Source organism: Condylura cristata, unplaced genomic scaffold, assembly GCF_000260355.1.
Source record: "Condylura cristata isolate star-nosed mole 26May11 unplaced genomic scaffold, ConCri1.0 scaffold00004, whole genome shotgun sequence".
NCBI lineage: Eukaryota > Metazoa > Chordata > Mammalia > Eulipotyphla > Talpidae > Condylura > Condylura cristata.
Window position 1 is genome coordinate 49,311,403 of NW_004567105.1, and position 26,466 is coordinate 49,337,868.

At 39.8% G+C, this 26,466-nt stretch overlaps 1 protein-coding gene across 11 annotated transcripts in view; it reads left to right on the forward strand.

Moving 5' to 3' along the window:
* Positions 1–26,466, forward strand: part of MAGI1 (membrane associated guanylate kinase, WW and PDZ domain containing 1) — a 600,870-nt gene that overhangs the window by 466,447 nt on the left and 107,957 nt on the right. For all 11 annotated transcript variants that reach the window (XM_004675998.2, XM_004675996.2, XM_004675999.2 and 8 more), the window contains exon 3: positions 14,318–14,437. In XM_004675998.2, the coding sequence (XP_004676055.1) occupies positions 14,318–14,437 (120 nt within the window). The remainder of the gene's footprint in view (positions 1–14,317; positions 14,438–26,466) is intronic.

Consider the following 26,466-nt stretch of genomic DNA (forward strand, 5'->3'; position numbering starts at 1 on the left):
TTAAAATTGTTGCATTTTCCTAGGGTTGGGCCTGTGGTTGGGTCCTGTCTAACCGTTTTTTTTTTTTTTTTCCCCTCTTTAACTCAGGGGCTTTGTGAGTCTTGCTGACCATGCCTTAAGAATATCACCAAGACCTGACCAAACCCTAATGTTGCCCAGCCTCAGATCTCTATTGTGGGGGCAGGAGATGCTGGTAGGTCTGGAGGGGCCCCAATTGCCAGTTCCTCATCTCCACCTCCTGGGCTCCAAGTAGAGCAGTTCCCCACCCTCCACCCCCCAGCATGGGATCCACTCACCTAGCTGTGTTGTCTCAGTTTATATCCAGGGCTTTGCTGGGGCAAACGGCGATAACACCTCTGCGGCCACCTCTGCGGCGTATCCTCGGGTCTCTGGTTCCAAGGTGCAGTCTTTTCCCACAATTTGGTTTCCTCTCCCTAGCTGAGTTGTCTCAGTTTACCTCCAGGGATGTAGCAGGGCTGAGCAAAAAGTTTCTGCAGCTGTGCAGAGCAGCGGGAGCTGCAGCTGCAGTCAGTCTCCCTCTGCAGCGCTTCCTGGTGTCCGGGAGACTAGATTTTTAAAGGAGCTGAACGAGTAGGAAGCCACTGGCGTTCCCTGATCAGAGTTGTAGGGTTCAGCTAATCCTGCCTGTGCGGCTTCTGGTTAGGAATTCCCTTATGGGAACTCCCCAATCGCCAATTCTCCCTTGGTTATCTTCCTTCTAGTGAGTCCAGGGCATTCTCATTTGGGTTGAAACTCGTAGCATGTAAGTCTTACAGTCCGCTTTTGTATATTCCTGTGTGAATTTGGATGTAGTCGTCTCGGAGTCTTTATTCTGCCACCATCTTGCCAGTTCCCGAGCTGGTCGAGCTGGTCCTCAGTGGCTTTGCACAGCGCCCAGGTACTCCTGATCGGGTCTGCAGTGTCAGGTTTTTCCCTGTACCCAGGTGTTGCGTATCAGGTTTGCAGTCTTTCTCAGCCTGGGCTCCACTCACTGAGCTGAGCCGTCCCCCTTCACCTCCAGGACTTTAGTGTGGGGCAAAGCCAAAGGGGCTCCTGCAGACTGCCAAACTTCCAGGCACCTAGGTTTTCCTGGGAGTTCCCTTATTGGAGCTCCCCAATCGCAGATTCCCCCTCAGTTATCTACCTTCTAGTGAGTCCAGAGTGTTTTCATTTGGGTTTAAACTCGTAGTATCTTAAGTCTGTAGTCCATTTTCAGTCCTCAATTCCTGTGCAAGTCTGGACACAATGATCTCTGTGTCTTTACTCTGCTGCCATCTTGATCCATTCATTTTGTTGTAATTTTAAAAGGAATTATTTTCCTAATTTCTCTTTCTTTGAATACATTATTTGCATGGTTGATTTTTGTGTGTTGATTTTGTATCTTACAACTTTGCTGATTTCATTGATTTTTACTTTACGGTTTTCATTTTCTTCTAGTATGTTTTATTAGAATCTTGGGTTTTCTGTGTATATTATCATGTCATCCACAGACAGTGATAGTTTCACTTTTTCATTTGTGGAAAAATTATATTCCTAATTAATTTACAGCCCTTCACCCACATAAACATTTATACTCACATACTTTTGAAATCCCGTTATACCAAAAACTCCTACTATTCATTCTGAGAAAAGTATTACCCCACATAATAGAGAAAATCTATCCGATCTAGCCTCCTTTATCATAGATAAAGGATTTAACATTACTGATTCTGAAGTTTCTTTCTGAATAAAAATGCCTCAAGATAATCCCAAAAAGTTGATTTTTGATAAATGTGTGTGTAATGTTGGGATTGCGATCTTTTTCTTCCTGTATATTCGGTGTTAAAGAAGCAATGACAACGTGAGCATTTTGCACTTTGTTTTTAATGAATGCAGGCTTTCCATATGTGCCAGAGTTTCCTCCTTGCATAAAAGAGGAAGAGTGGTTGATATTCAGATTCAAGGTACTAGTACTTGACTTTCCTAGTGAATGAAAGCTGGCCTAATTTATTATTAAGATAACTTAGTTGTTGTTGTTTTTTTCACCTAATTTATTATTAAATAACTTAGTTTTTTTTTTAATGTATAAACCAAGTACCAATTTATTCATTGATAATGAGAATTAACTGTCAAGCAGGCTAGAACATTTAGGTCAACATTTAAGTCAAACATTGCCCTCACCCTCTGCTTTTGAGAACAGTTAATTATTTATTCAACCTTAGGTGAAGAACGATGGAAGCCCATTTTTTCCTCACACCCCTCCCAACCCCCAATTTGTTATCTTAGCCCCCAATTTTGTGTGTGTGTGTGTACAGGGGTTTGCACTACTCTGTGATAAATTCTGCCTTCAGATTCTGACTTCCATTGCTCAGCTGTGCAACTTTTGGCAAACCAGATAGTCTTTCCACATTTTCTCATCTGTGAGGTAGGAATAATTACCACATCCACTTTATAGGTTTGTGACAGGGTTAAATGAGATAATGCATAGAAAGTAAAAACCTTGTTTTTATTTATTACGAGGTATCTTTAATTCCCTTAAAAGCTCAAAAATTTTAAAGAGCTTTGACCCATACCAGGGCTTTGGCTCAGTGCAGATTTATTATTAAGTGGCTTATACTCTCCTATTGCTGCAGAGGTAGGCTATGTAATGATTTTCCTATTCATGGTCACTAATATTCCATGTGGAATTTGGTGATTTTTTTCTCTTTTTTTTTCTTTGGTCTTGTTTCTCAGAACCAGCACCTCTGATCTCCTCTAGGACCTCATACCTGGTAATCCTTTTGCTTCTTTGTGGTCTTGCTATTGGTTCAGAACAATTTGAAAGAAAATAACTCAAAGACTCTATCCTTACATAGTGATTGATTTGTATACCTTAATTATTGTGTGATATCGTCAGGGCACTGGTTCTCCTTTTTTGTTGTTTTATAACCAAGGATGCTGTGTGCCTTAAAAAGCATCACCAGCATAAAGGTCACCAGCATAATTCACTGAAGGGCAAAGCTAGAACTAGAACCTGGCTTTTCTTCACTGGCACCTTCCTTTGAGCTTTTACTTTTGTTTTATTATTAGGTGTCACCCAGATTTCCATAGACAAATATAAATCCTCTTTTTTTACATCATTGTATGATTCACTCAGCACATCTGCAAAGACCTTGAACATTGCATGGATCTTGAAAGTTAACATGTTCTAACTTCTAATAAATGGCAACACACCAAAAAGTAGATGATAACAGTAGCTATTGGGACAGATGTTAAAATATCTTTGACTTGAGTGTTCACTTCGATCTGGCATTCAGAACTTTTTTTCACTTCATCCCATATCATAGCTGTGAAAAGAAAAACAAAATAGAACATGAAAACCAAGTCAAATGCTTCCCATCTCTGATATCTTGGCTACTTCTCCCAATCATCAGTGCAATAGAGAAGCGGTTGAGTCCTTTCAAGTCTTGCAGGTATTTCCCCTTAACGAGAGACCTATGCCCCTTCACACCATGTTGCTCTGTGTAGGATGGAACCTGCTAGGGCCTTCTGGTCCCAAACGTGAGAATTGTGGCTGATATGTAATAACTTCTTCACATACCTTCCTTTGAGCAGCTTTGCAATATTCCATTCATAACACACTGACTGCGTATTATGTGTTATGATCTAGGAGAGAAAGATGAGGGGACCATTTCTAACTTTTACTATATTATGTTTGGGAGGTTTAGAAAGAAGAATGCCTAATTAGTCAAAATTGTGCATTTTCATAAGGATCGATTTACATAACACTGTTAGGAAACCAGAGAAAACCTAAAACATTTCAATATACCTACATATTTATGTATCTATGTCTGTATCTCTCTATCATCTGTCATGAGATTTATTATAGGAATTGATTCACAGTTATGGAGGCCAAGAAGAAAGTTCCACAGTATGGCATCTGCAAGAAGAATAGGTAGTCAGCAGTCTTAAAAACCAGGGCTCAAATGGTCTAAGTCTGCATGTGGTCCTCTTCCTCTTAAAGTCAGGGGTCCCATTGCCTGGGGTTAGTCAGCTCAGCTCAAGCAATGAGAACAAATTTACCCTTCTTCCACCTTCTATTAGCTCCTCAACAATTTGGAGGATGATGCCCAGCCACATTGGCAAAGTTTTGTTTTTGTTTTTTTTTCTCCTGTCTGCTCCATTCTAATCTCTTCCAGAAACACTTTCTCAGATGTTCCTAGAAATAATGTTTTTCCAGTTTACCCAAGCATCTTTTAACCCTTCACGTCTACACATAAACTTAACTATTGTCGCCATTGTGACCTTAATTCCTCATAAGCTTTCCTTATATAGTGTAGGTGTGAGGAATGATTTGTAGATTCCCTTCTATGAAGCATTAAATAATCTAGTTTCAAAACTTTAGTGCTGTAGACTTAGATTGCCCCTCTTTATTTATTTTTACAGTATTCTGTAGGACTGGTAGCAATCAAGGACCTTTTAGTTGCTTTTCTATTTGCAATGAAGCATTAGGTTTTTGTTGTTGTTGTTTTTTTTTTTTAAGAGTTTATTCATTTTTGTTTAGAAGTGAGATATAGGCCAAGGTGCAGGGAATAAGAGGATTCACCAGAGACAGATTGAGGAGCAGTACAGGCAGATATACTGAAATACACTGTTGAGGGGGAGCAGCAAGTGAGACAGGAGAGGTCTGCTGCACCATATGTGTCAGCTCCCTGCCTGGGGATCTAACTCAGGCCTTTGTGGTGTGTCTTTGCAGTGATAGGGCCATCAGGGAGGCCTCAATGAGGGATCAATTTTGGTTGGACACAGGGTTAGTCAAATCTGAAGCTTTGAAGACAAACCCCCTATCTCCTCAGCTTTGTTCTGCTGGAAGCACAACACAGCTGGTATGGTGTGTGCATGATCCTGATGCTCATGACAGTAGCTGACACTATGAGCACACTCCTTTCTTGGGATCCTTTCTGACTTTACAGGGCCATCACATCAGGGAGCATCAATTTCAAAGGTTTGCATCCCTCTTCCCTCCATTTCTTTTTTTTTAACTAACACCCCTTCTCACCCTCAACCTAAGCCATAAATTCTTTTAGCCTTTTCCAAAGCTCCATGACCATCATCAGCACTTATCACCTTGAGATTTCCCTACTTCCTAATACATCTTTTACCACTGGGTCCCCTCACATTCAGCTCTCTCTCATTTGAGCATCCATAACTTTCCTAGTTTCTCCTTAATATCACTTAGTATTACTTGCTCTTTATTCCCCATAAACTGTAAGCTTTCTTTGAGCAGTCCCTGCATCTATCTTGGTCACCTTCTCATGTTGCTTAGTATCTGGCATATGGACACTAGCCAGGACATGGTAACATACATCTGAAGAGGTGTGGTCCTTCATCTTTGAATGTGGACATTGAAACCAATGTTACTTCAAAAAAATTAAGAATTCATGTGGGAGAATAAGTTAACTCAACCATACATTAGAAAGTACCAATGAAAGGGGTAAGAGAAAGACCTTTACTCTTGGCCAAGCTTCAGGATATTGTCATCGACAAAGTTTTTAGCAGTTCTCTTGCACATAATAATTGCTCAATAAATAGCTGTGAGTCATGTTGTTCTGTATCTCTCATATCCCTTAGAGGGTACTTTCAATAGCTACATAGAATGGGTTAGCCTTGTGCTTCCTCTGTTTCTAGCTTTTCTTCCCCCTCCCCCCCTTTTTTAGGAATTAACCCTTTTTTAATTTAAGATTTATTTATTTATACATTCAAGAACTAGAGTACAGGCCAGAGGTATTGTGGGTAAAACGATTCTCCAGAGACAGTGGGAAACAGAACAGGCAAATTGACTGAAAATACTACTGAGGGGAGCAGCAAGCTGACAGGAGAGGTCTACAGAACCATGTGGGTCACCTCCTAGGCCTGGGATCGAGCTCTTGCTGCATTGGTGCCAGTAGCTTCATAGTGTAGCACTTTAACCCATTGTGCCGTCACAGAGAAGCCCCTAGTGGACTCATTATGTGTGTGTGTGTGTGTAAGTGTATGTGTGTGTATATATATGTGTGTGTGTGTGTGTGTAAGTGTATGTGTGTGTATATATATGTGTGTGTGTGTGTGTATGTATTTTATGTGTGTGTATACACCCACATATATAAAAGAGCATATGTGTGTGTGTATACACACACATTTTTTCTCTGTAGACACCCCATGTCAATCAGTAATATCAGTGATAGAAAGTCTTTGATAAAGTGTTTTTCATTTTTAAAAAATCCAGAAAGGTAACATGTAGTATATACTCTAGTGGCTCCACATTTGAGTCCCTGGAGCTGGGGTGAAGGCACCTTAGCAAGTTTTGTAAATGTGATTAGTTTTACGGATTATGTTGTTTCCAAAGTCTGTTTCAGGAGTAAAGGGATTTATATCCTCCTTTATGATTCATCAGACTGCCTTAAAAAAAAGACATCAAGTCATGTAGTGGGGCGTGCTGTGAGATTTGTGCTTCTGGAATAGGAAAAGAAGGACAAAAATCACCCATGAATCAGAGCCAAGGAGGCAGGACTTTTCCCCTCAGGGTGAAAGCATAAAGATTGCTTGGCTGTAGGGTGTACATTTCCTCCATTTTTATTTTGAAGCAGAGATGATTGAAATAGAAAATAGGCAGGTAAATGCCTCATCAGAGTGAAAACGATTGCATTGACTGAAGGCTGGAATCCAAAGAATGATGCAGGTTTGACACTGATGGTATTTCACATGAACACAAAATAATATATAATGTACTTAAATCCTGAGCATAGCAATTCTTTTGCTTGTGCATATCTTAAGGAGTTTTTCAAGTGTGTAGCTAAATTCACATCCCAGTTTCTAAGCTAGTCTAATCAAAGCCAGCTAAATATAAACTGCACATTCATTTTGAACACTTCTGCATGCTACTAGATCCTATGGTGAGATCTACAGAGACCTTGTGTCACTTGGCACTCACAGTGCCCTAAGGTGTAGGTGCTAATATTTCCAATTAAATTTTTGTACTACTTTTTTAAAAGATTTATTTATTTATGCAGAACTGGGGTACAGGCCAGAGGTGCAGGGGCAGTGAGGATTCACCAGAGACAGAGTGGGGAGCAGAACAGGCCGACTGACGAAGTACACTGCTGAGGGGAGCAATGGGCATGTCAGGAGAGGTCTGCCACACCATGTGGGTCACTCCAGGGTGGGGATCGAACTCATGTTGAAGTGGCTTTAGCTTCTTAGTGCTGTACTTAACTTTAACCTGCTGCGCCACCAGGGAGGGCCCTTGTACTACTTTTAATTGTCAATATATATTTTGATTGTGGGCATACTCACCTATTAGTGATGGAAGTGAGACCTGGAGAGGGTCAACTACCTAAATACTCCCAATCTAGATTGGATCTTCCAGAAGCTGAGCACAGCTACGCATGGTAGTCTTGGCCCAAGACTGCTTGGGCCAAGAATGCTTGTTCTCTCTCTATTTGTGGAAGGCCATCCTCTGACACACATGGAGGGTTGAAATGAACACCTGCCTAGCCAGGCAGCCAAATCACCTAAGTCAATGCTGGAAATTAATGGAGTGACAGGTATTGTGTAAAGATCACCTTAACATCCTAACAACCCAAGTTCTTTCACGAGTGTGGTGACGGCTGTTGGTCTTCTCTAGTCTCCACACCTCTGTCCCGATGTTTTCCAAGGTGTCAGAATTTCCAAGGTGTTCCAGGAATTCTCAAACCAGTAGACATGATATAGTTGTAGGCATCATTTCATATGCTACTTGAATATTTAATCCAATAGTGAACAAAAGATTTTCTTTATATATTTCTAAGTCCTTATAATAATGTTAAGGAGATAGTCTTGATTTGGTGCTTCATAGTTCTCTAACACCTGTCTAATGTCTGTTAATCTCACTCTGTGTAAGAGCATTCATACCCTAGGCTGAGAGCCTTTGGCTTTAGAGAACATGACAAGACTACACTTGATTTTGCCACATTTAGTTTTAGTTATTACACTTTATGGCAGGGAGTAACTGATTCTTCATGCAAGGTAATGCTATCATTTTTCTTAAAAATTTTTTTACAAACAGTAAAATTTCCCCTTTGAGGTATATAGTTCCATTGGATTGAGAAATGCTAGTGGCTCAATGAACATGATAGTCAGAATGCACACAATTTTGCCTCCTTATCTCCCCATTTCTCCCTTAGTGCTGTCTCTTTGTAGCCAACTCCAATCCCACATCTGGAAACACTGTTATAGTCTCTACTTCTATAGTAAGTTTTGCTTTTATAGAATATTATATACATGGGGGCTCACATAGCATACAGCCTTTGGAGTCTGGCTTCTTTTTCATGTTGCATAGTGAACTTGGACTTATCCATGTGGCTATGTGTATTTTATTGCAGGGTACACCACATTTACCAACTGAAGGCCATTTGGGTTATTTTCTGCTTCAGACTGTTAAACATACAGCTGCTACAAACAACTGTCTGTAGGTTTTTTTATGATTACACTTTTATTTCTTTAGGAAAATTATCTGTGAGTGTGATTGCTGGCTCAAATGGTAAATTTTGCTTACCTATTTAACACACTGCCCAGCTCTTTTCGTAGTGACTATATCATTTTGCTTCCTAACCCACAATATGAGAGTTCTGGTTGTTCCATGATTTTTTTTTGTTTTGTTTTGTTTTACTAACATTTAGTATTGCTAGATTTTTAATGCCATCCTAGTAGGTATGCTATAGCTAAGCATTCTCTTTTTACATTGATATGTTTAAGGTTTTTAAAAGCTGTTTGATTAGAAAGAAATCTTGAGTAACTAGTACTGCTGGCCCTGAGATATAGCAAAAGTTCTATGACTGATTTATAACTGAGTGAATTTAACAGAAACTTTCAACTATCTTTCTTATCCCCATTTACTGTAGAACAAACCTCATAAGGCTTTCTGGATATCTGATTTGCAGCAATGTAAATAGTTTTATTACAGAAAATGTTCTTCTCCTAACCCTGAGGCACTTGAGGTGACTATAATTATTTCTAGTCTTGTTAAATTTTGATAAGCAGGACCCACATTAACTTATCAGCAGTGAAATCAGTAAGTGATTACAATTTGATTTAGGTCAGATAGTGATTTTCCATCAGCAACCTGGCCTTGAGACCCTTTAGACAGGTATTGATGGCTACCTGGAAACCTGATGTGTCAGGAACACATCTCAATGGCAACAACATTATCAGTGTCTCATCAGTAGGATTTTTTGGCCGCCTCATCTGGGTATTTCAAGAGTCCTTCAGAAGCAGAAGAGAACAGAGAAGTGCTAAATCCGATTTCCTTTCTGTAGTCATGGTTTGCAGAGTTTGAGGTCACTTTCTGATTTCCTCAGCAAGGGTCACTGAAGTCAGGCTCACTAAAAGTTTATGAAGCATAAAATGTGCATAAGAAGCAAGCAGCCACTCAAGCTTCAAGGAGTGAGCTTTCGGGGGCATTGCTAATTCATTCTGAGACATTCACTGGGGCATAGCTCAAATTAATTTGTTAAGTTATGACCTGATGGCAGAAAGGGTTAGTAACATTCATTACTCTGGTGTAAATTTACTCATAGTTTATTTAATGGTTGGTATTGGATTTTATTCTTCTTCTTCTGCATTTGTGTGTGTGTGTGTGTGTACATAGGATTTCCTTGACTTCTCACTATTTTTTCTGCACTTTATCCCTGGAATTATTTCTCACCAATTCTACCCCCTAAAGGACAATTGTCACCATGTACATTGTTTGGTATTTTAACACTCAAACTGGGTCTGTTTATGTGATGAGCAGTGTGAGGTTTAAGAAACAAAACCAGATAAATCGCCCTCAGTTTTATTTACAGTGTATAGGACAAATGTCATCCACAATGATGCTGGCCGACGATGAGACAAGAAACCTGGGACATACTGGCCTTTGGAATCATTCAAATTCTAAATTTCCGCGCATTTTTATGAGGACTAAGTTAATATTGAGGATATGTGAGCAGGATACCCAAGTAGCCCTAACTGTTCTTTACATAGCAAAAACATATTCCTGGTGGTGAATCTGCTATATTTCACTCATTCATCCCATAATGGCAGAAACTCAGTTTTTTGGTTTGGAAGACTGTTTTGTTTTGGTCCTTTGTTTTTTGTTTTTGCCGCAAGCCATGCTGCCAGAAATATGTAAGCAGATTTTCTTTCTAAAAGACAGGCAATAGGAACCAAGCAGAATGTTGTTATAAAACATAGAGTTTGTATTGTTTTTCAAAGCATGTAAGAGATTTTAAAAGGAAGATTCTCTTGTATGAATATAAGATATCTGTATGAATATAAGACATCTGCTGTTTAATGTAAGGATGTTTCTTGTTATTCTTGTGATCACTCCAGGTGCTTTGGGGAAACTGTACTGGTTGGACATCACTCGGGGTAGGGAACTCACATTTATACTTGTAGAGCGGCCCTGGCCAGTTTAGTTACTACTAGCCACATGTGGCTATTCACATTTAAAGTAATTACACTTAGATACAATTTTAAATTCACTTCCTCAGTCACACTAGCCACTTATCAATAACCACTCATGGCTAGAGGCAACCATGTCAGACAATACAGACATGAAACATTTCCATTCTGGCAAAAAGTTCTATCGGGCCATGATGGTTTACAGATAGGAATGCCAGCACCCAACTGTCTACGTTCAAATCACCACTTTTTCTAGTTTACTTGTTATGTGACCCAGGGAGGTTGCTTGACCTCACTGGGTATCAATTTCTTTATCAATTAAATGAGCTTAAGAATAGTCCTTACTTCGATGTTTCTTTCGTAGATTAAATGTTAAGAGTATTGATAAAGTGCTTAATAGCTTGCCTGTGACATAAGCGCCCAGTAAATGGAAGTTATTAATCTTTTCCTAGTATTTGATAATGTCTTTTCTTCTTCTTGAAGGCAGAGGTCTTTTATTTGTGTTTGTTTGTTTAAAGCTAGTATCTGCAAGATATGGTTGGCCAGTGTCTACCTCAAGAAGCAGAAGGCAGTGTTGGGGGCTACAGAAAACCCCTGTGTGTCAGTCTGGTGATTTTTTTTTTTCTTTTTATAAGCTGTCCCTGAAAAACATGATAGAATTTGTTTTACTTCTCTTCTGCCAGGAAGTAACCCTTCTGGCTTTGTTAGGAGCGTGGTTTGTAATAATTGTACCCACCCCAGATGGCTCCTGAAAACCCTTTGAAATGCCATCTGCCAGGCGTGTGTCCAGCCAGCAGCCTGTCATTCTACTGGAAGAAAAGAGGAGGCGGGGTCCCCTCCCAGGCCCTTTTCTCCCCAGAGTCACTGAATGGAGCCTGGTCTTGTTGGCACAGACCCAGGGCGGGGTGCTCGGAGGATAACTGGGAATAAGCCTCCTGCTAGTCTGCAGAGTGGAAAGGTTTTGTCTGGGTAATAAACCCTGAAGGTTTTGTGGGTGGAGACTTAACCACTCCTCATCCCCTTCTCCTGAAGCTTAAAGGCCTTTCTGACCATATTTATTTACATGGGAAAGTTGGATCTGTTAGTTCATGTTTCCTCTAAAATGTAGCATTTTTGAAGTTGTTGATTATTTTTAATCCTTTCAGGAAATTAAGACCTGGTAGTGATTATTGTCTTTAAAATAAATCTGACAAATTTGTTCTGAAACCATGGTTGAAAGAAATGGCAAAGATAATAAGGCTACAGAAAGGAGAAATAAAATCAACACTGTCTGGCTTGGGAAGGCTAAAAATCCAATAAATCTTACATTTGGTTTTATTTATCCTCATCTTTTTGGGAGGCAGAGTGGGAGGACAGATTCAGCAAATGGACTTTCGTATGGAGGCTGTGTGTGAGAGTTGCCATGGAATATATTTATGACAGACCCTTTCACCGCAAGTTTCAAAGAGATTCTATTCTTGCTCTGCACTGGAGTTTCCTAGTTTGCAGCACACTATTTTGTGCTTTCAGATAGCTGGCTGAATAGCATTTTCACTTGGCTCCAAGACCTCACACCCTCTTCCTTTGCCCTGCCTTGCTGACTGCTGCCTCTCAGTTACCTCTGAGCATCTTTTCCTTTCTCCCAGTTTCTATAATTTTTAATTTACAAGGCTCAACTTTCGTGGCTTCACTTTCAGTGTTCTCACCCTAGATTATGGTTTTCTGTCTCTTATCTTCAGATTCTAGTGGTCTGCTGATTATCCTCATGTTTACATCCCAGCCTCCACTCTCATCTTGAGACTCAGGTACAGTTTGAGCTCCCGATGGCGAGGCATCTGATAGGTATCTCAAACTTCATGGGTCAAACCAAAGGAACTTTTAATCTGAAACTACTTTCCCAATATCTTGAACTCTATAAATGGCACAGCCCAAATATTCAGGTCAAAAAATAAGGTGGCTGTCACTTGTCTTCTGATTTTCTTACACACTGTATCCACTGCATCAGCAGATTTTTCTTCAAAAGTTTTATCTGGCACAGTTGATAAACTGATGGGATTTTTTTCTTTTCAGTTGGATAGACTTTCTTACATTATTTAAAATATTTACATTTTGTGATAGAACCCTTATCTTTTTTTTAAAAAAATTTATTTATGCATACAGAACTGGGTTACAGGCCAGAGGTGCAGGGGCGGTGAGAAGATTCACTAGAGACAGAGTGGGGAGCAGAACAGGCTGACTGACAAAGTACAATGCTGAGGGGAGCAACGGGTGGGTCAGGAGAGGTCTGCCACGCCATGGGTATCACCTCCAGGGCAGGGATCAAGCTACATGTTGGAGAGCCAACCCATGAGCCCATTATTCTCATGTTAGATCTATGCTCATCAACAGATACACTTTATGTTTCTGCAGTACCTACTATAGACTTGACACTGGAGTTATAATTTTACAAGGTATAAGGTACTTATCCTCTGGTGAGGTAAAAATGAGGACAGATTCAAAAACAGGACAAGAGTAGATTCTGAACATGACACAGACAGGCTTCTTTACCAGAACAGTAGCAGTAGGAGCATCATGTGCAAACTTTTGTATTACCACTGTCCTATGGACAACTTGCAATATTTATAACACTCAAATTTCAGATCCTACACAAATTGGGTTCACACAAAAAAGTGTATTTAGTCTCAGTAATAAAATATGCAAAAGTTTTGAGTTTCTCACCTCAGCATTCTGTATCTGTATAGGTATGTGGCCATGATCATTCATGTGGGCACACTATCAGAGACTCTACTGTGTAGGATATTTAGAGCAACAAGGTACATGCTTTTGGTTGGTTACTCTAAAGTTCCTAGAAATAGGAGGAAATCCACACTTATGTTCCTTGGAGTAGAAAAAAAAATCCTTATTTATTACATAGGAAACACTGACCCGAAAGAACCATAGGTAACAATTGGTGTCTTGGAAGTAAGCTATTGTTGATCAGATCCCTAACTTGACTATAGCAGCAGCAAAGATGCTTTGCCCTTTTTTGTCTACTATGATTTTTAATATATTGGTTCCTTCTATGGCATATATAATTGCTTCTTCTTTATTTCTTCTTTTGACTTTTTTTTTTTGTAAACTATAATCCTCCGTTGCTTCTGTTCTTTCAATTGAAATTGAGCTGAAATGATAATACTACAGCCAGCACCTGACTTGGAGGAAGTAAATACTGTCATTTCTATTATTTCCTAAGAGGAGTTATTCTATTTATTAGTTACTGAGAAAGTGACCAGATTAAGTGGAGATTTTTCCAGCAAATGTAATGTCCTTTCTCCACAGTTAGAATTTATGGGTGGCCTCTTTTTTACCAAACATATTAATTACATGGAGAGCAGCAGCATTTTAATCCCTGGGAGATGTCTAACCACAGATCTTGAGCAATCGCATTTCTCTAGTGATGTGTTTATGCAGTGGGTGTCATTTTCTTCAAAGGGCTTATTACATTAGAACTTGCCGGATGTACCAAAGAACACAAGAATTTCGAGGTCTGTGGATAAAAATATAAACCCCTTAGGCTCCGAGCTTAAGGTGGATAACATCTTAGTATTTACTAGCGTCCTGAAAGCTGCTGATTGTGAATGTTTTTTGTATGCAGCTCACCATTTTTATTCAGTACATTTTTAAAAAATGACAGTACGCTTCCCAGGTTACCTAGCTGTGCTTGGTTTCTCTTTCTGTTCTTTGAAGCGTCCTGGCACCGGTGGGTAGAGTGAGGATGCTGTTCTATTAGAAAGAAGTTGCCTGGTCCCTGTCTGGGCAGATAGGTCTGCAGGATCTTGGGTTGTCTAACTTACTGAACAGGTTATTTTAATTACACCTAGATGAAGTGCTTCTTACTTTAGTTGACTGATGGTTTCTCGTGCCTTTGTCTCGTCTGCTGCAGGCACAACCCGATCTCCAAGAGAAGGAGAAGTGCCTGGCGTGGACTATAACTTTCTGACTGTGAAGGAGTTCTTGGACCTTGAACAGAGCGGGACTCTTCTGGAAATTGGCACGTATGAAGGTGAGCTTGTCTGAATGCAGCAGCAAGGGCTCCTGTCTCCTGGGCTCCTCAGCAGAATCAGGACCATCTAGGCTTCTTATGAACAAGAGAAGACTAAAAAAGCAATAGAGGGTACAGTTGACTGTACTGTGTTAGTAATATTAATACAATACATGAGATAAGATTTTTGGGGTGCTCTTTAAAATTTTTTTTTCTTTCAGGTGTTTTCTCTTGATTTTTTTTAATGGAAAATGAATTGTCTTTTAATATGGGCTATTAGAAAAAGTAAGAAAAATCAAGGTCAATTACAAAATGTTACCTTATCATTAGTTTTTTTTAATCTTCAGGGAACATCATTTTTTTTTTAAAGATTTATTTATTTATTCATACAGAACTGGGGTACAGGCCAGAGATGCGGAGGGTGAGAGGATTCACCAGAGACAGAGTGGGGAGCAGAACAGGCAGATCGACGAAGTACACTGCTGAGGGGAGCAGCGGGCGGGTCAGGAGAGGTCTGCCACGCCATGTGGTCACCTCCGGGGCAGGCGGGAATCGAACTCATGCGGAAGCGGCTTTAGATTCTCAGTGCTGTGCTTTAACCCGCTGCGCCACCAGGGAGGGCCGGGAACATCATTTTTAACCAATTACTGGCTTCTAGTGTTTAATTTTGAGTAAAAATTGTACTGCTCTAAAATTTTGTTACATAAAATGCAAGCAGGCATATGTGTGTGTGTGTGTATGTGTGCATATTACATATATATATATATATATATATATATATATATGTACACATATAATTTGTGTGTCTCCCCACTCTGTCTTTGGTGACTCTTCTCACACACATCCCCACCTCTGGCCTGCACCCTAGTTCTTCTTTACATAAATAAAAATAAATCTTAAAAAAAGTATATTGTATCCTCTGTCTCAAATAATAACATTCTGAAAAATGTACTAAGTTATTTTAAATGTAAATTTAATTTTTTTCTCTTACATTTGGCATTGACCTTGCAACTCTACATATGGGATCTCATCCACACACAAGTGTGTTTTTGTGTGTACTCTTTCCTCCCTGTTTTGTTCAAAAGGTACCATTCCAACAAGGTGGTACACAGAATGAAAATCATGTTTTTTTATTTACTAGTATGTCTCTTGGGTCTTTGCTCTTTCCTATGATCTTATTTAAGTGGTTATGTAATCTCTTCGTACAAGCATACCATAGTGTGTATGCTTCCTTGTGTATAAATATTCAGTCATTTTCAATTTTTAAATTTCAAAACTTCTGCTCCAGCAAAAAGCATAGATCTGTTACTTGGAGCAGAACAGGCAGGTTGACGAAGTATACTGCTGAGGGAGCAGTGGGTGAGACAGGAGAGATCTGCTACACCATGTGGGTCAGCTCCTTGGCAGGGGATTGAATTCATGCTGCAGTGGCTGGCAATAGCTTCATTGTGCTGAGACTTAAATCCCTGAGCCACCAGGGAGTCCCAGGTTTAAAATTCTTTTAGCTGTGTCATATTATTAACTTGGTTACATTATTATGCTATGTGTACCTCTTTATAAACTCAAAATTTGGATTTGATGATCAGTCATAGGGACATTTTCAAGATTCGACTTAAAAAAAATGATGAATACACAGTCAGGTCTTATAGCTTGGAGATAATAAACTGTGGACTAGGCAATGGCTAACAGTCAGGTGATGACCATGAATCTTAGGCATCTTGATTCTGCTTTAATTTACACCCTGTAGAAGAGGAAAGGAAAGAATATTATCATTATACGTGCTACCCATTTCTTGTGAATATGCATGGAACAGTGTTTAATGTTAATCTAATGCCTGATTGTAATCTAATTCTTGATTGTAAATATTTCCTCTCATTATTGCTAATTATCAGTTGCATATGCTTTGTGCAGGTGTTTGGGTAGTTGATGGTCTGGAGGAATCTGAAACCATCCCTAGAAACAACAATTCAGTAAGGTTTGGGGGTGAGATGAGGGGAGAAAGGTGCCTGAGTGGATATACCAGGAACTTCTTCAACATGTTGTCTTTTTCACACGAATCTATTAAAAATTGAAGTGACTTGATAACAGAAAAAGTGTGAATCCTCTTTGTTAGGAGAGCGTCAGTTGAGCTCATCTAAAATCATTCACCATGTCCATCTGGGGAGTTTGAGTTCCCTTATATAAGAAAATACATATTTGCATTTCTGGAGAGATCAAAAGTGGGACTGGTTGACAAAGTCAGAAAAGTGTTGGTTTGAAAAGGAAAATCAAATTGTGTGACTTAGGCAACAATTTATTTGTGTGGTGGAAAAGGAAATAAATCCATTTTATTAAGATATTTGCATTATAGGTTTTTTGTAGGTGGAGTCATTTTGTCTTCCATTTAATTTTATGACTTCAGCAGCGGTACCTATTATCACCAGATTTCTAGACAGAGTTGTTGAGGCCAGGTAGTATTTAGGAATTTTTTCGAGATTATAAAATTGTTTCTACAACAGTAGAGTCTAGAACAAAGCCAGCTTAGTTCAACTTTCAGATTCCACACTCTTTCCTGCAAACCCTAGGAAGATCCTGAATTAAGAAAAAGTTGTAGGAATAAGACCATTCCTACTTTAACCTAACTTGCTGGTGTGGTGTATCAGGGAAATGCTTTTCATAGAATGTATGATCATCTTATTTGAAACTATCTGAACATCGCTCAGTTACTTGCAAGTTGAAATTTTCTCAGGCCCAGGATTAATCCATTCCATTTTTAAGCCATGTACAGCATTCCTCAGCCTTTGACCTTTAACTGTATAAGTTCCCTACCTTATAAAACAACTCATCCTTTTGGGAGTCAACTGCAGTTTATTATTATTATGTTGACTCTTAAAAGCTGAAAGCAAAAAGGAATTTTTATGAAATGCCAGGTAGTGTTCTAGGAATGGGGCTGGGTACACCTTGAGAGCACGTCCTCTGTCCTCCGTCCTCCCCTGGACCCGCCCTGCCAAGGTAGCTGCTGTTGCTCGGACACTGAGGAGCACACAGGCCTGGCTGTGGCCCTGCCCGAGACTGAACCTCAGCCTCTCTGCTGTTGAGCCGGGTGCCCGCTGGCAAGTGGCTCCATGTCTCCATTCTCCCTTCACTAAAATGAGAATAATAATAGTGTTTCCTCATAGGTAGGATTAAATGAGACAATAACTGGAAAGGGCTGAGCACAGCGTCTGACACATGCAAGCTCTCAATCAGCCTGGCTTTTATATTTACACACACGACTGGCCTGAAATTGCCGCCCTAGTGGATTCCTTCCCCCTTCCTTTAGTCAGTAAACTGGTGAATTTGCCAATAAAATATCTTTATTTACTTCCTAGGTACTTACCATCTTTTTTCCCTGCTCTTATATATATATATATTTCCCCAGTAAGAAAAAATTATGCTACCAAACACACGATTGAAAGCCACAAAGCCCACAGTTTAAAGCAAGTCACTTAAAACATTTGTGAAGAAGAATAATTGCACACGATGGAATATTTCATATAGTAAAGAACTTAAAGAGTATTTAAACCAATACACGAAAACACTGTTAAAGTGAACAAGCAGTTTTCCTCAGTTAATCACAGAAATAAATGTGCTTGTAAGTAGGAGAGTCTCTAAAGTTAAAGACCATGGAGTTGAGAGTGACTGAGGTGAGCTGTGATGGGTGAGCTGAAGTTGGCTCCAGAGAGTCGCTAGACTTAGAGCAAGTGGTATAAGCTCTTGTCTTCTTGTTTATTTTACTCTATTCTTGGCCTTTGTGTTTAACATTTCTTAGAGCTCTTTATGCGTTACCTATAGAGTTCCAACTCACTCTGCAACTGTTGCACATCCTCCCAAGATGTGAAAGTGCGTAATTTATTTAGCTATCCACTGATGCAGGTGCACATTTAGAGTCTCCCCACCCCCTTATTGAGGTTTTGCAAATACTGCTGCAGTGGACATCTTGCCTAGATATCAGTATGCTATTTTGAATGTGTCTATAGGATAAGTTTTCAGCAATTGGCTTGTTATTTACATTTCAAAAGGACAAATTTATTAGGAAAAGGGCATCATCACAGGCGGGCAGAGAGCTGCACCTGGCAGTGTGGTTGGAAAGCACAGCCTTCCATGTGCGCACAGCTCATTTCAACAACTATTTATTAAGTGTTTCCTTAGACATTCTCCTCAGGCAGGGCATGCGATATATAGGGCAGAAGACCAAAACAGCTCTGCTTTCGCAGGTGTTTATCTTTCTTTGTTATTTTTGTCAACATTTGTCCAGTGTATCCAATGTGCTGGTGTTCTTCAAAGTCCACTGTACTCACCAACTCATTTCATTCCCCAAAGTCCCTTCAAGCATGTACTTCTTAATCCCCATTTTACAGACAAGTTGTCTAAGGCACAGAGATGCTAGTCAGCTGTCTTCTCCAAGTTCCCTTGGTGAGCTCAAAACAGAGACAAGATTCAAATGCAGGTTGTGTGGCTCCAGGGCAAACACTCTGTTCCCACAGTCTGGGGAGTAATTACATTTAAAGTTTCAAAAGAAGTGATGAGTATGGCTAGGAGGGGACTTTGGGTTTGCACCAGAAACAAATGCCCAGGGCACTGCCTCTAAGCTTATATCAAGAAACACCCCCCACACACACCACCACCATGTGGAGGTGACCTTTGAACTGAAGCTTGTAGGGATAGCTTGAGTTCAGCTGAGAGGCTGGTGTCCCTGTTTTAGTTTTGACTTCAGCACTGGCCATGAATGTCATGAGGCAGGAGATGGAGCCCTGCCTGCTTCCTGTTGACCGGGTACTGTCTGATAGCCTTTCTGCAGTGGTCAGTCTTCTGAGCTTGCCAGTGTAGCGGCCACTAGTCACATACATGTTGCTACTGTGACTTTAATTAACTAAATAGTCACTTGTGGGTGATGATTGCCAGATTTTACAAAGCAACTCCAGTATAGCAACCTCTGAAAGGAAGAGTGAAGACCTATTGAAGATTTTCCCCATCTTGTTTAGCAGACTTCAGAAAGCTAAGCAAATCTTGAAAAGTTAAGCTTCTTTTAAAAAGCATAATTCTGAATCCACCCAAGATATTGCTGCAGAGAAGTGGTGATCTTCTCTGGACACATTCAGCAACATGATAGGGCAGACAAGTAGAGCAAAGCAATAAAACTCAGACTTAATAATCTCTCAGAATATTCTTTCGGGCCCAGTGTTTGTTTAAGGTTTAGAATTGCAGGGTTGTAGGATTTTAAAGCTGGAAATACAGGAATGCACTTCTCTTTGCATGACAGCACTGAGATCCAGACAGAAACTGGTCTAATTCACTTATGGGAATTGGGGATAAAGCCTGGCCAAATGCCACCCCCCCCCATCATCTAACAGGCCAGACTGGGGATGCCAACATTTCCTGTGCCTGCTGCCTGGAAATTGACACATTCATAGACTCTATTGCTAGATTGTTTGTCCGTTCATGTATTCATTAAAGATGAAATGCTGAATAAAGCCAGATGTGATCATTGTCCTTATGGGTCTTACTAAATAGTACACACGGAACTTTAGTCAAATAACCTAAAAAATAAATGTACTTGTAAGTGTCCTAGTATCTATCAGGGAGACCATAAAGTGGAGTCGTTATTGAAGTGAGCACTGATGAGTGAGCTGATGGTAGGGAGCTAGATTTAACAAATAACAGCACACAACTATTTTTCAGCTGGCATAACCCTAGATGTAGTTAACTTTGGCCTGGTGGTGGTGGTGGTGGTGGTGGGGATTAATCCATTGAATCTTGAGCTATTTGTGTGATTAGGACATTCATCTTGATAATGCACTGGTTATTGTAAGGAGGGGATAGAAGAAGCAGGTGGTGATAGTCCCCCTGGAAGACCACTAATTTCTGTCTTACGTAACCGAATAGATGTTGTTACCATCATCTATTGCTGAGAAGAGAAACACAGAGAAAGGCCAGGTTGGTTGGGGCTGAAGATAGGACAGGCTCTCCATGATGAAACTCTCCACCCCCACCAGCAATGATGCTCAGATTTGCATAACCTCCAACAGAGTAGAGGCCCTTTCTGGTTATATAAGGCATCTACCTATCATCCCTCATAGGGCATAAAAGTTATTAGTGGAAATCATAATTGATCTCTGCTTTGTAATTTGAACCAATTCCTCATTTTGTCAGTAGGCAGAGTGAATGTTAAGGTAAAGAAGTCAGGAGTAAATGTGTCTGCCCTTCTTGGCACAGCTTCCTTATGGTAGCACTGAGCTAATTTATTTGTTGTGCTTAAAATAAATCAGCTGTACCATTTCCCTTTTGCCTTGCCTTTATTTTCCCTCTGTTGACATTTTCTCCCAGAGAGAGACAGGTTGCTGCCTCGACCAGCCCCCGGGACTTCTCTAGGAGAGAATTTACAAGAGATGAATTATTGGGAGGGGCGGGAGTGCACTTCCAAACATGCTTGTTTTTACAGATGCCTCTGGGTAGAGCAGCTAGTCATCATAGCCTGTGAGCATTGCAAAGGTTTTCCCTCAGCATGGAAGTACAATGCCAGTATGACCTTTCAAATTGGAGTTATGGGTTGCATATTTCTGCATGTTAATTAGGAAGGGGAATGTCAACATTCAATAATGTTATTGTTTTGTTTTCTAGAAGGTCTGCACAAAGCAGCTGTCTGTAGTACACTTTTGCAGAACATGAAGAGATACAAAGCCAGGGTGAAGGGAGTTCTTGGTTTTCACTGAGGAAAATGATATCTTCTACAGTCCTTTACTTTGGCATGTCTTGGAAACTTCCTGTCATGATAAGCTCTGTTGGCATACTCTGCCATGGAATGTTCTCTGCTGATAATGAAAGTAACCAAAGGAATCTATACAGTAATTGACTGCCCCTCTGCAGATGAAGATGAGAACTAGGCCCAAGGAAATTTTGCTTAGGTCCCCGGAGTTGACCGAGATACCTGTGCTCAGTCAGCACTTATCAGCTGTATGAGTGTTAGATTCTCACCTGAAAATAGGGATAATGATGCCTACCACCACCACCCCTCACCCCATAGGGTTTTTAGTAAAAATTAAAGTAAGTGAACACATGGTTAGTGACTTGATTCATGTGTTTAAATTCTATTTCTAAAAATACTGTTCTATGAATATGTGTTTTGATAACAATACCCTCTTCTACAGCTTAGAGCTTTTATTTGTCCACCATTTCAGGAACAATTTTAGACCATTAGTGGTTCATACATGGTGACTTTGTGCCAAGCACAGATCTGAGTATTTTAAATACAGTATCTTCATAAAACCCCTTTATGATAGTACTGTTCTTATCTTCAATTTATGCCATGGGAACTGAGACTAAAGAGATCCCTTACCTGGTTCAGCATCACAAACCGATTAACTTATGTAGCCCTCTTGGTCTTATATTAAAAGCCAAATGGCAGTGGGAAAAGCAAACATCCAATTATATGACATTGGCTAATTGTCCATCTGTGTCTGCAAATCATAGTATTATAGGGTGTGTTTTTTTTTGGGGGGGGTGGGGGGAGGGTATACAAAAGAAGAGTAAAAAGAAAGTGATGGGAATTTTATGAATGATATCATCATGTGTTAAGCAAGTGGCAAAATGAAGTGATGCAGATCAGTAGTAATTCACATATAATTGATGGACTGGAAAGAGACTGCTGTGAGTCATGCCATTAAAAACCGGATCTACAATACAGGTATTGAGGAGGATCCCAGACTGGATTTGATGTCTTCATTTGTTCTTTTACTCATTCAGCAAAGAGTTGCTGAGGGACTGTCTGTCTCTGGCACCTTGTTAGATGCAGTAGTGCACAAGCATAGAGGTGACACCTGTCCTTGTACAGCTTATAGTCTAGAGGTAAAGACTGGTGATATTCATTGAACGGATATGCCAAATATAGCAAAGGACATTGGGAAAGAGAGGTACACATTTCTTTGACGATGCAGAACCTAGAAGGACAGCTTTGATCTAATTTATGGGATAAATTAGATAGTCCCTGAGGAAGAGAGGTGAGGAGACAAGAAGTGAAAGGAACAAAAGGGAGGACTGGGGAGTGGGTAAAGGAGATGTGAAATCCACAGATTCATAAGGACTGAAAGAAAACCAGTAGATTTAAGTGGAAACCAAATAAGGGCAATTGCAAGATGCAGCTACAGAGCTGCAAGAGTCCATCAAACCCAGACTTGAGATAAAGGCAGGAACAGATATGCTAATTGTTTATATCTTTCTGGACGGTATGCGTATCTATGCTTTACACAGTGGGAGTATGCTCTCCCACAGAAAAAGGAATTTTGACCCCTTAGCAGTAATACTGTCTATTAAAATGCAGACTCTAAATCTCCAGCCACTGGTGGCCATTACCATCCTGTTCTGCCTATTTAAAAACACATCCTGTAGGATAGACAGACAAGTCTCTCCTCCACTCTCTACAAAGTGATTCAAGAAAATGAGACTGAAGGATAAAGAGTCTGAGTGCTCTTTACCCTGGACCAGCCAAGGGACCCTAAGGGAGGCAATTCTGCTGCTCTGGGTTTTGGGGTTCCTCAGTTACAAAGGGGAAATGCTTTACTCTGTCCCCCTACATTGAGTACTCAAAGGGTGGCTGTGGACCAGCACCATCCCTATATATTATTTAGAAATTCAGAATCCAGGCCCCATCTTAGCCTGTTGAATCAGAATCTGCATTAATATAACTTTATCATTTACACAAGTTTAAGTCAAAGAATATATACCATAGGGCAAATCTGAAGACCATGTTTTAGTCTCATTTTAATATTTTATTTCTATTTTACTTTAAGCATAGTGTCTAGCATTGAAAAGCTCCCTGTAAGGAAATACATGAATGATTAGTAAATTTGTACTAAATGAGAAGATAATAGACTTGATTCATTCTGACTTAAAACTTAAAGGAGGGTTATGGCCCTCCTTACATAGTTTATCAAGCTCTAAAATTGATTTGCAGTCCCCATTAATTTTTCAATGTGTGTCAGAAAATATTATCCTTGGGTTGGTCATGGCCAGAGATTGTGTGTTAATTACAGCCAGCAGTGACTTCCTTAAGGCTACCTCTGCCCTCCCCACACTCCCCACCAGCCCTTTGAGTAACTGAAGGGCCAGCTCTGAAAATAGAAGCAAAGAAACACACATTCCCAGTTGGGAGAAAGCCCGGCCACCTCAGGAAGTGTGTGTTGGCAAATATGGAGATTGCAGGACAGTCAAGCCCAAGTTTCCTAGTAACCATGAAGCCTGCCAAGTGATAGCCCACAGTAGTTTTTTAATACTTAGGATCTTTCAAATGATTTTTACTTAATACCTTCAAGTGATCTACATTTTCTTCCCAGGGAGTCTTGCATGCATACTCTGAACGTTTTGTGTTTCTGCTCTGGCTGAACCTGACCTCATGACCAGAGCAGAAAAGATGAATAAGGTGGAAAGTTTCCTGTATGGAAGGGCCATGAATTTCAGTGTCTGGGCACCTGGATGGCAGAGAGAAAGAGAGTAAGGTGGATGGAGACAGTGGAGACCCTTGTTGGCACAGTGGGAGTGTGGAGCTCATTGTTGCGTGATAAAGACCACTCAATCCTGAAAAACCATTCTGAAGGAGGGTTTCCTGGGGGTTGAGGTTTTCTTACACCCCTGTCCATGCTTGCAACCATGTGCTTTTGTCTGCTTCTGTCTTTGCATTGTGATAGCTTCAGAGTATTCTTCGACAATGGAGCTGAGGCACTTCCCTAGAAGAACCAAGACTGGGAGCAAAGCTCTCTTGCAGAAATCCTTAATCCTCATGAACCTGTTACATGTGCATTGGTTTTGGTCACACCCTTGGCCTGTATGGTAGACCCGGATGGAAACTTTATAACTAACCTAGAGTTACTTCCTCATATGTCCAGATCCTAATCAGAAAAATCGAGTTTCAACACTCAATTTCTAAATGTTGATTTCAATTTTAAATATTGCTTATTCAAATAATTTTTCAAACTATATAAAAAATTATTTGGAGCAAATATAAAAAGCCACTAAAATGAGAAACCTTTCTGTAAAGGCTGTAGGTCATATGGGAAAATAAATGCTGAAAAGATGGAGATAACATCTCATTTAAAGGCTTGTGTTTACAGGACCTTCAAGAAAGTTACACTATTTAATCTTCAATAATCTTAGGTGGTTGCTAAAACTGATACTACATTTGTCATTTCAGAGAATGTATCAGAAAGAGTGGAAAAGAACTTGCCCAAGATTTTTTGGTTATTGGCACCTAGTTTCCACATGGCAAGCACTCCAGACATATTTTCTCATTAATCCTCCCAGCAAGGTGTAATGAGCTTCATTTAGGGATTAGAATCATACACCATCAACAGTGGGTAGCATTTATCAAACTGCCCCACCAGTGGTGTCTTGAACACCAGTGAAAGGCTTTAAATGAGCTATCTCATTTTATCTTCATAGCAGATATTCTCCCTAGAAACTTGGTATTCTTAGAATCTCAATTTTACAAAAGAGGACAAGTAGTTTTTTAAAATGATCAAATGACTTGCCAGGGTAAAGCTGGCATTAGAATCCCGGCTGTCTCTTCTGAGCTCTTCACCTCTATAGTGTGCTAAGAACTGCTAATGCCTAAATATTTGATTAACCCAAATGTCTTCTCTGATAACTGACAATGTGTCTTCTGCAACAGCAATTTCATAGAGTTCAACTTAATGCTGTGTATTTTATCTGTCTCCAATCAATCTTAAACTAATTTCTAGAAATAGGAAACAACTCTACATAAGTGGATCTGTTTGGGAGAATTTGTAATTATGTTGAGAAGCCTGCTGATCATTTATTAATCTGTGAAAATTCCTCAATTTGAAAACTGAGGGAAATTCACACATAATGGTTATAGTTAATTAGAACTTACTATTTTTCAGATATTTCTTTCAGTCATAAATTCATTTCATGAAAGTTACTTCAGTTTAATGACAATGCAAAAATGACATTATAAAAATTATGAATAAAAACTTAGTCACCTCTTTCAGCAGAAGATTTTATTTTTAGCCATTGACCTTAGTAACATCTAATTAAAAAATGTATGTGATGTCTTCATTTGACAGTGGTGATTGAAAAGAATTAAAACTAAAACTAGGCCCCTCCCTGGTGGCACAAAGGGTTAAAGTGCAGCGCTATGCAGCTCACCACAGCCACTGCACCATGGGTTCAATCTCCAGCCAGGGAACAGACCCATATGGCACAGCATACCTCTCCTGTCTCGCCTGCTGTTTCCCTCAGCAGTGTATTTCAGCCACTCTCCTCTCCACTCTGGGAGCACCTCTGGCCTGTACCCCAGTTCTTTAGTGCATAAATGAATAAGTCTTAAAAAACAAAACAAACAAAAAACTAAAACTAAACCCAGTAGAACTTTACTTCTGTTTTTTGTTCATTGTAAAAATTGTTTTTGAAATAGCTAGCTCTTTTAATTTCCTAAACTGCACTGATGGTCGTTAGTTAAGGAAAAGTCAACTCTGTTGGGCTAGTTTCAACTTCAAGGAAGGCATGGGACATTCTTTGATGTCACATCTGAGAAGTACAGAATGAGTCTAGCTTATGTGTGCTAATTCTTCCCTACGCATGTGTTTGCCCTGAGAAACTCACATGGACGCCCTTCTTCAAGCTGGTTCTACTCCATCCCTGTACCTTAAGTTGGAACATGAAAGAAGTTTTTTGAAGAAACTGATGTCACGTTCTGAGAAAGAACTGTAATGATTGAGTACAAGTCACTAGACTGTGCTTATCAGGGTCTGTCTGGAATCTTTCTACTTCAAACATAGTGCCTTTTCGTCTGCTGTGCTTTTTAATTTGTGGGTTCAAAGCTTCCCTGCTGACACAAATTATTATACTACTCTCAAGAGAAAGTAGATATACATATCCACTACATATGAGATACATGCATAGGTATTATGATTTTGGCAATCAAAAATTTTTTAAAGGGTGTTGATTATAAGAACTAGTTTAACTATAATATTAAAGGTTAATGGAAGCAAACTCTTCATCCCTATATGTGTCAGACTGAA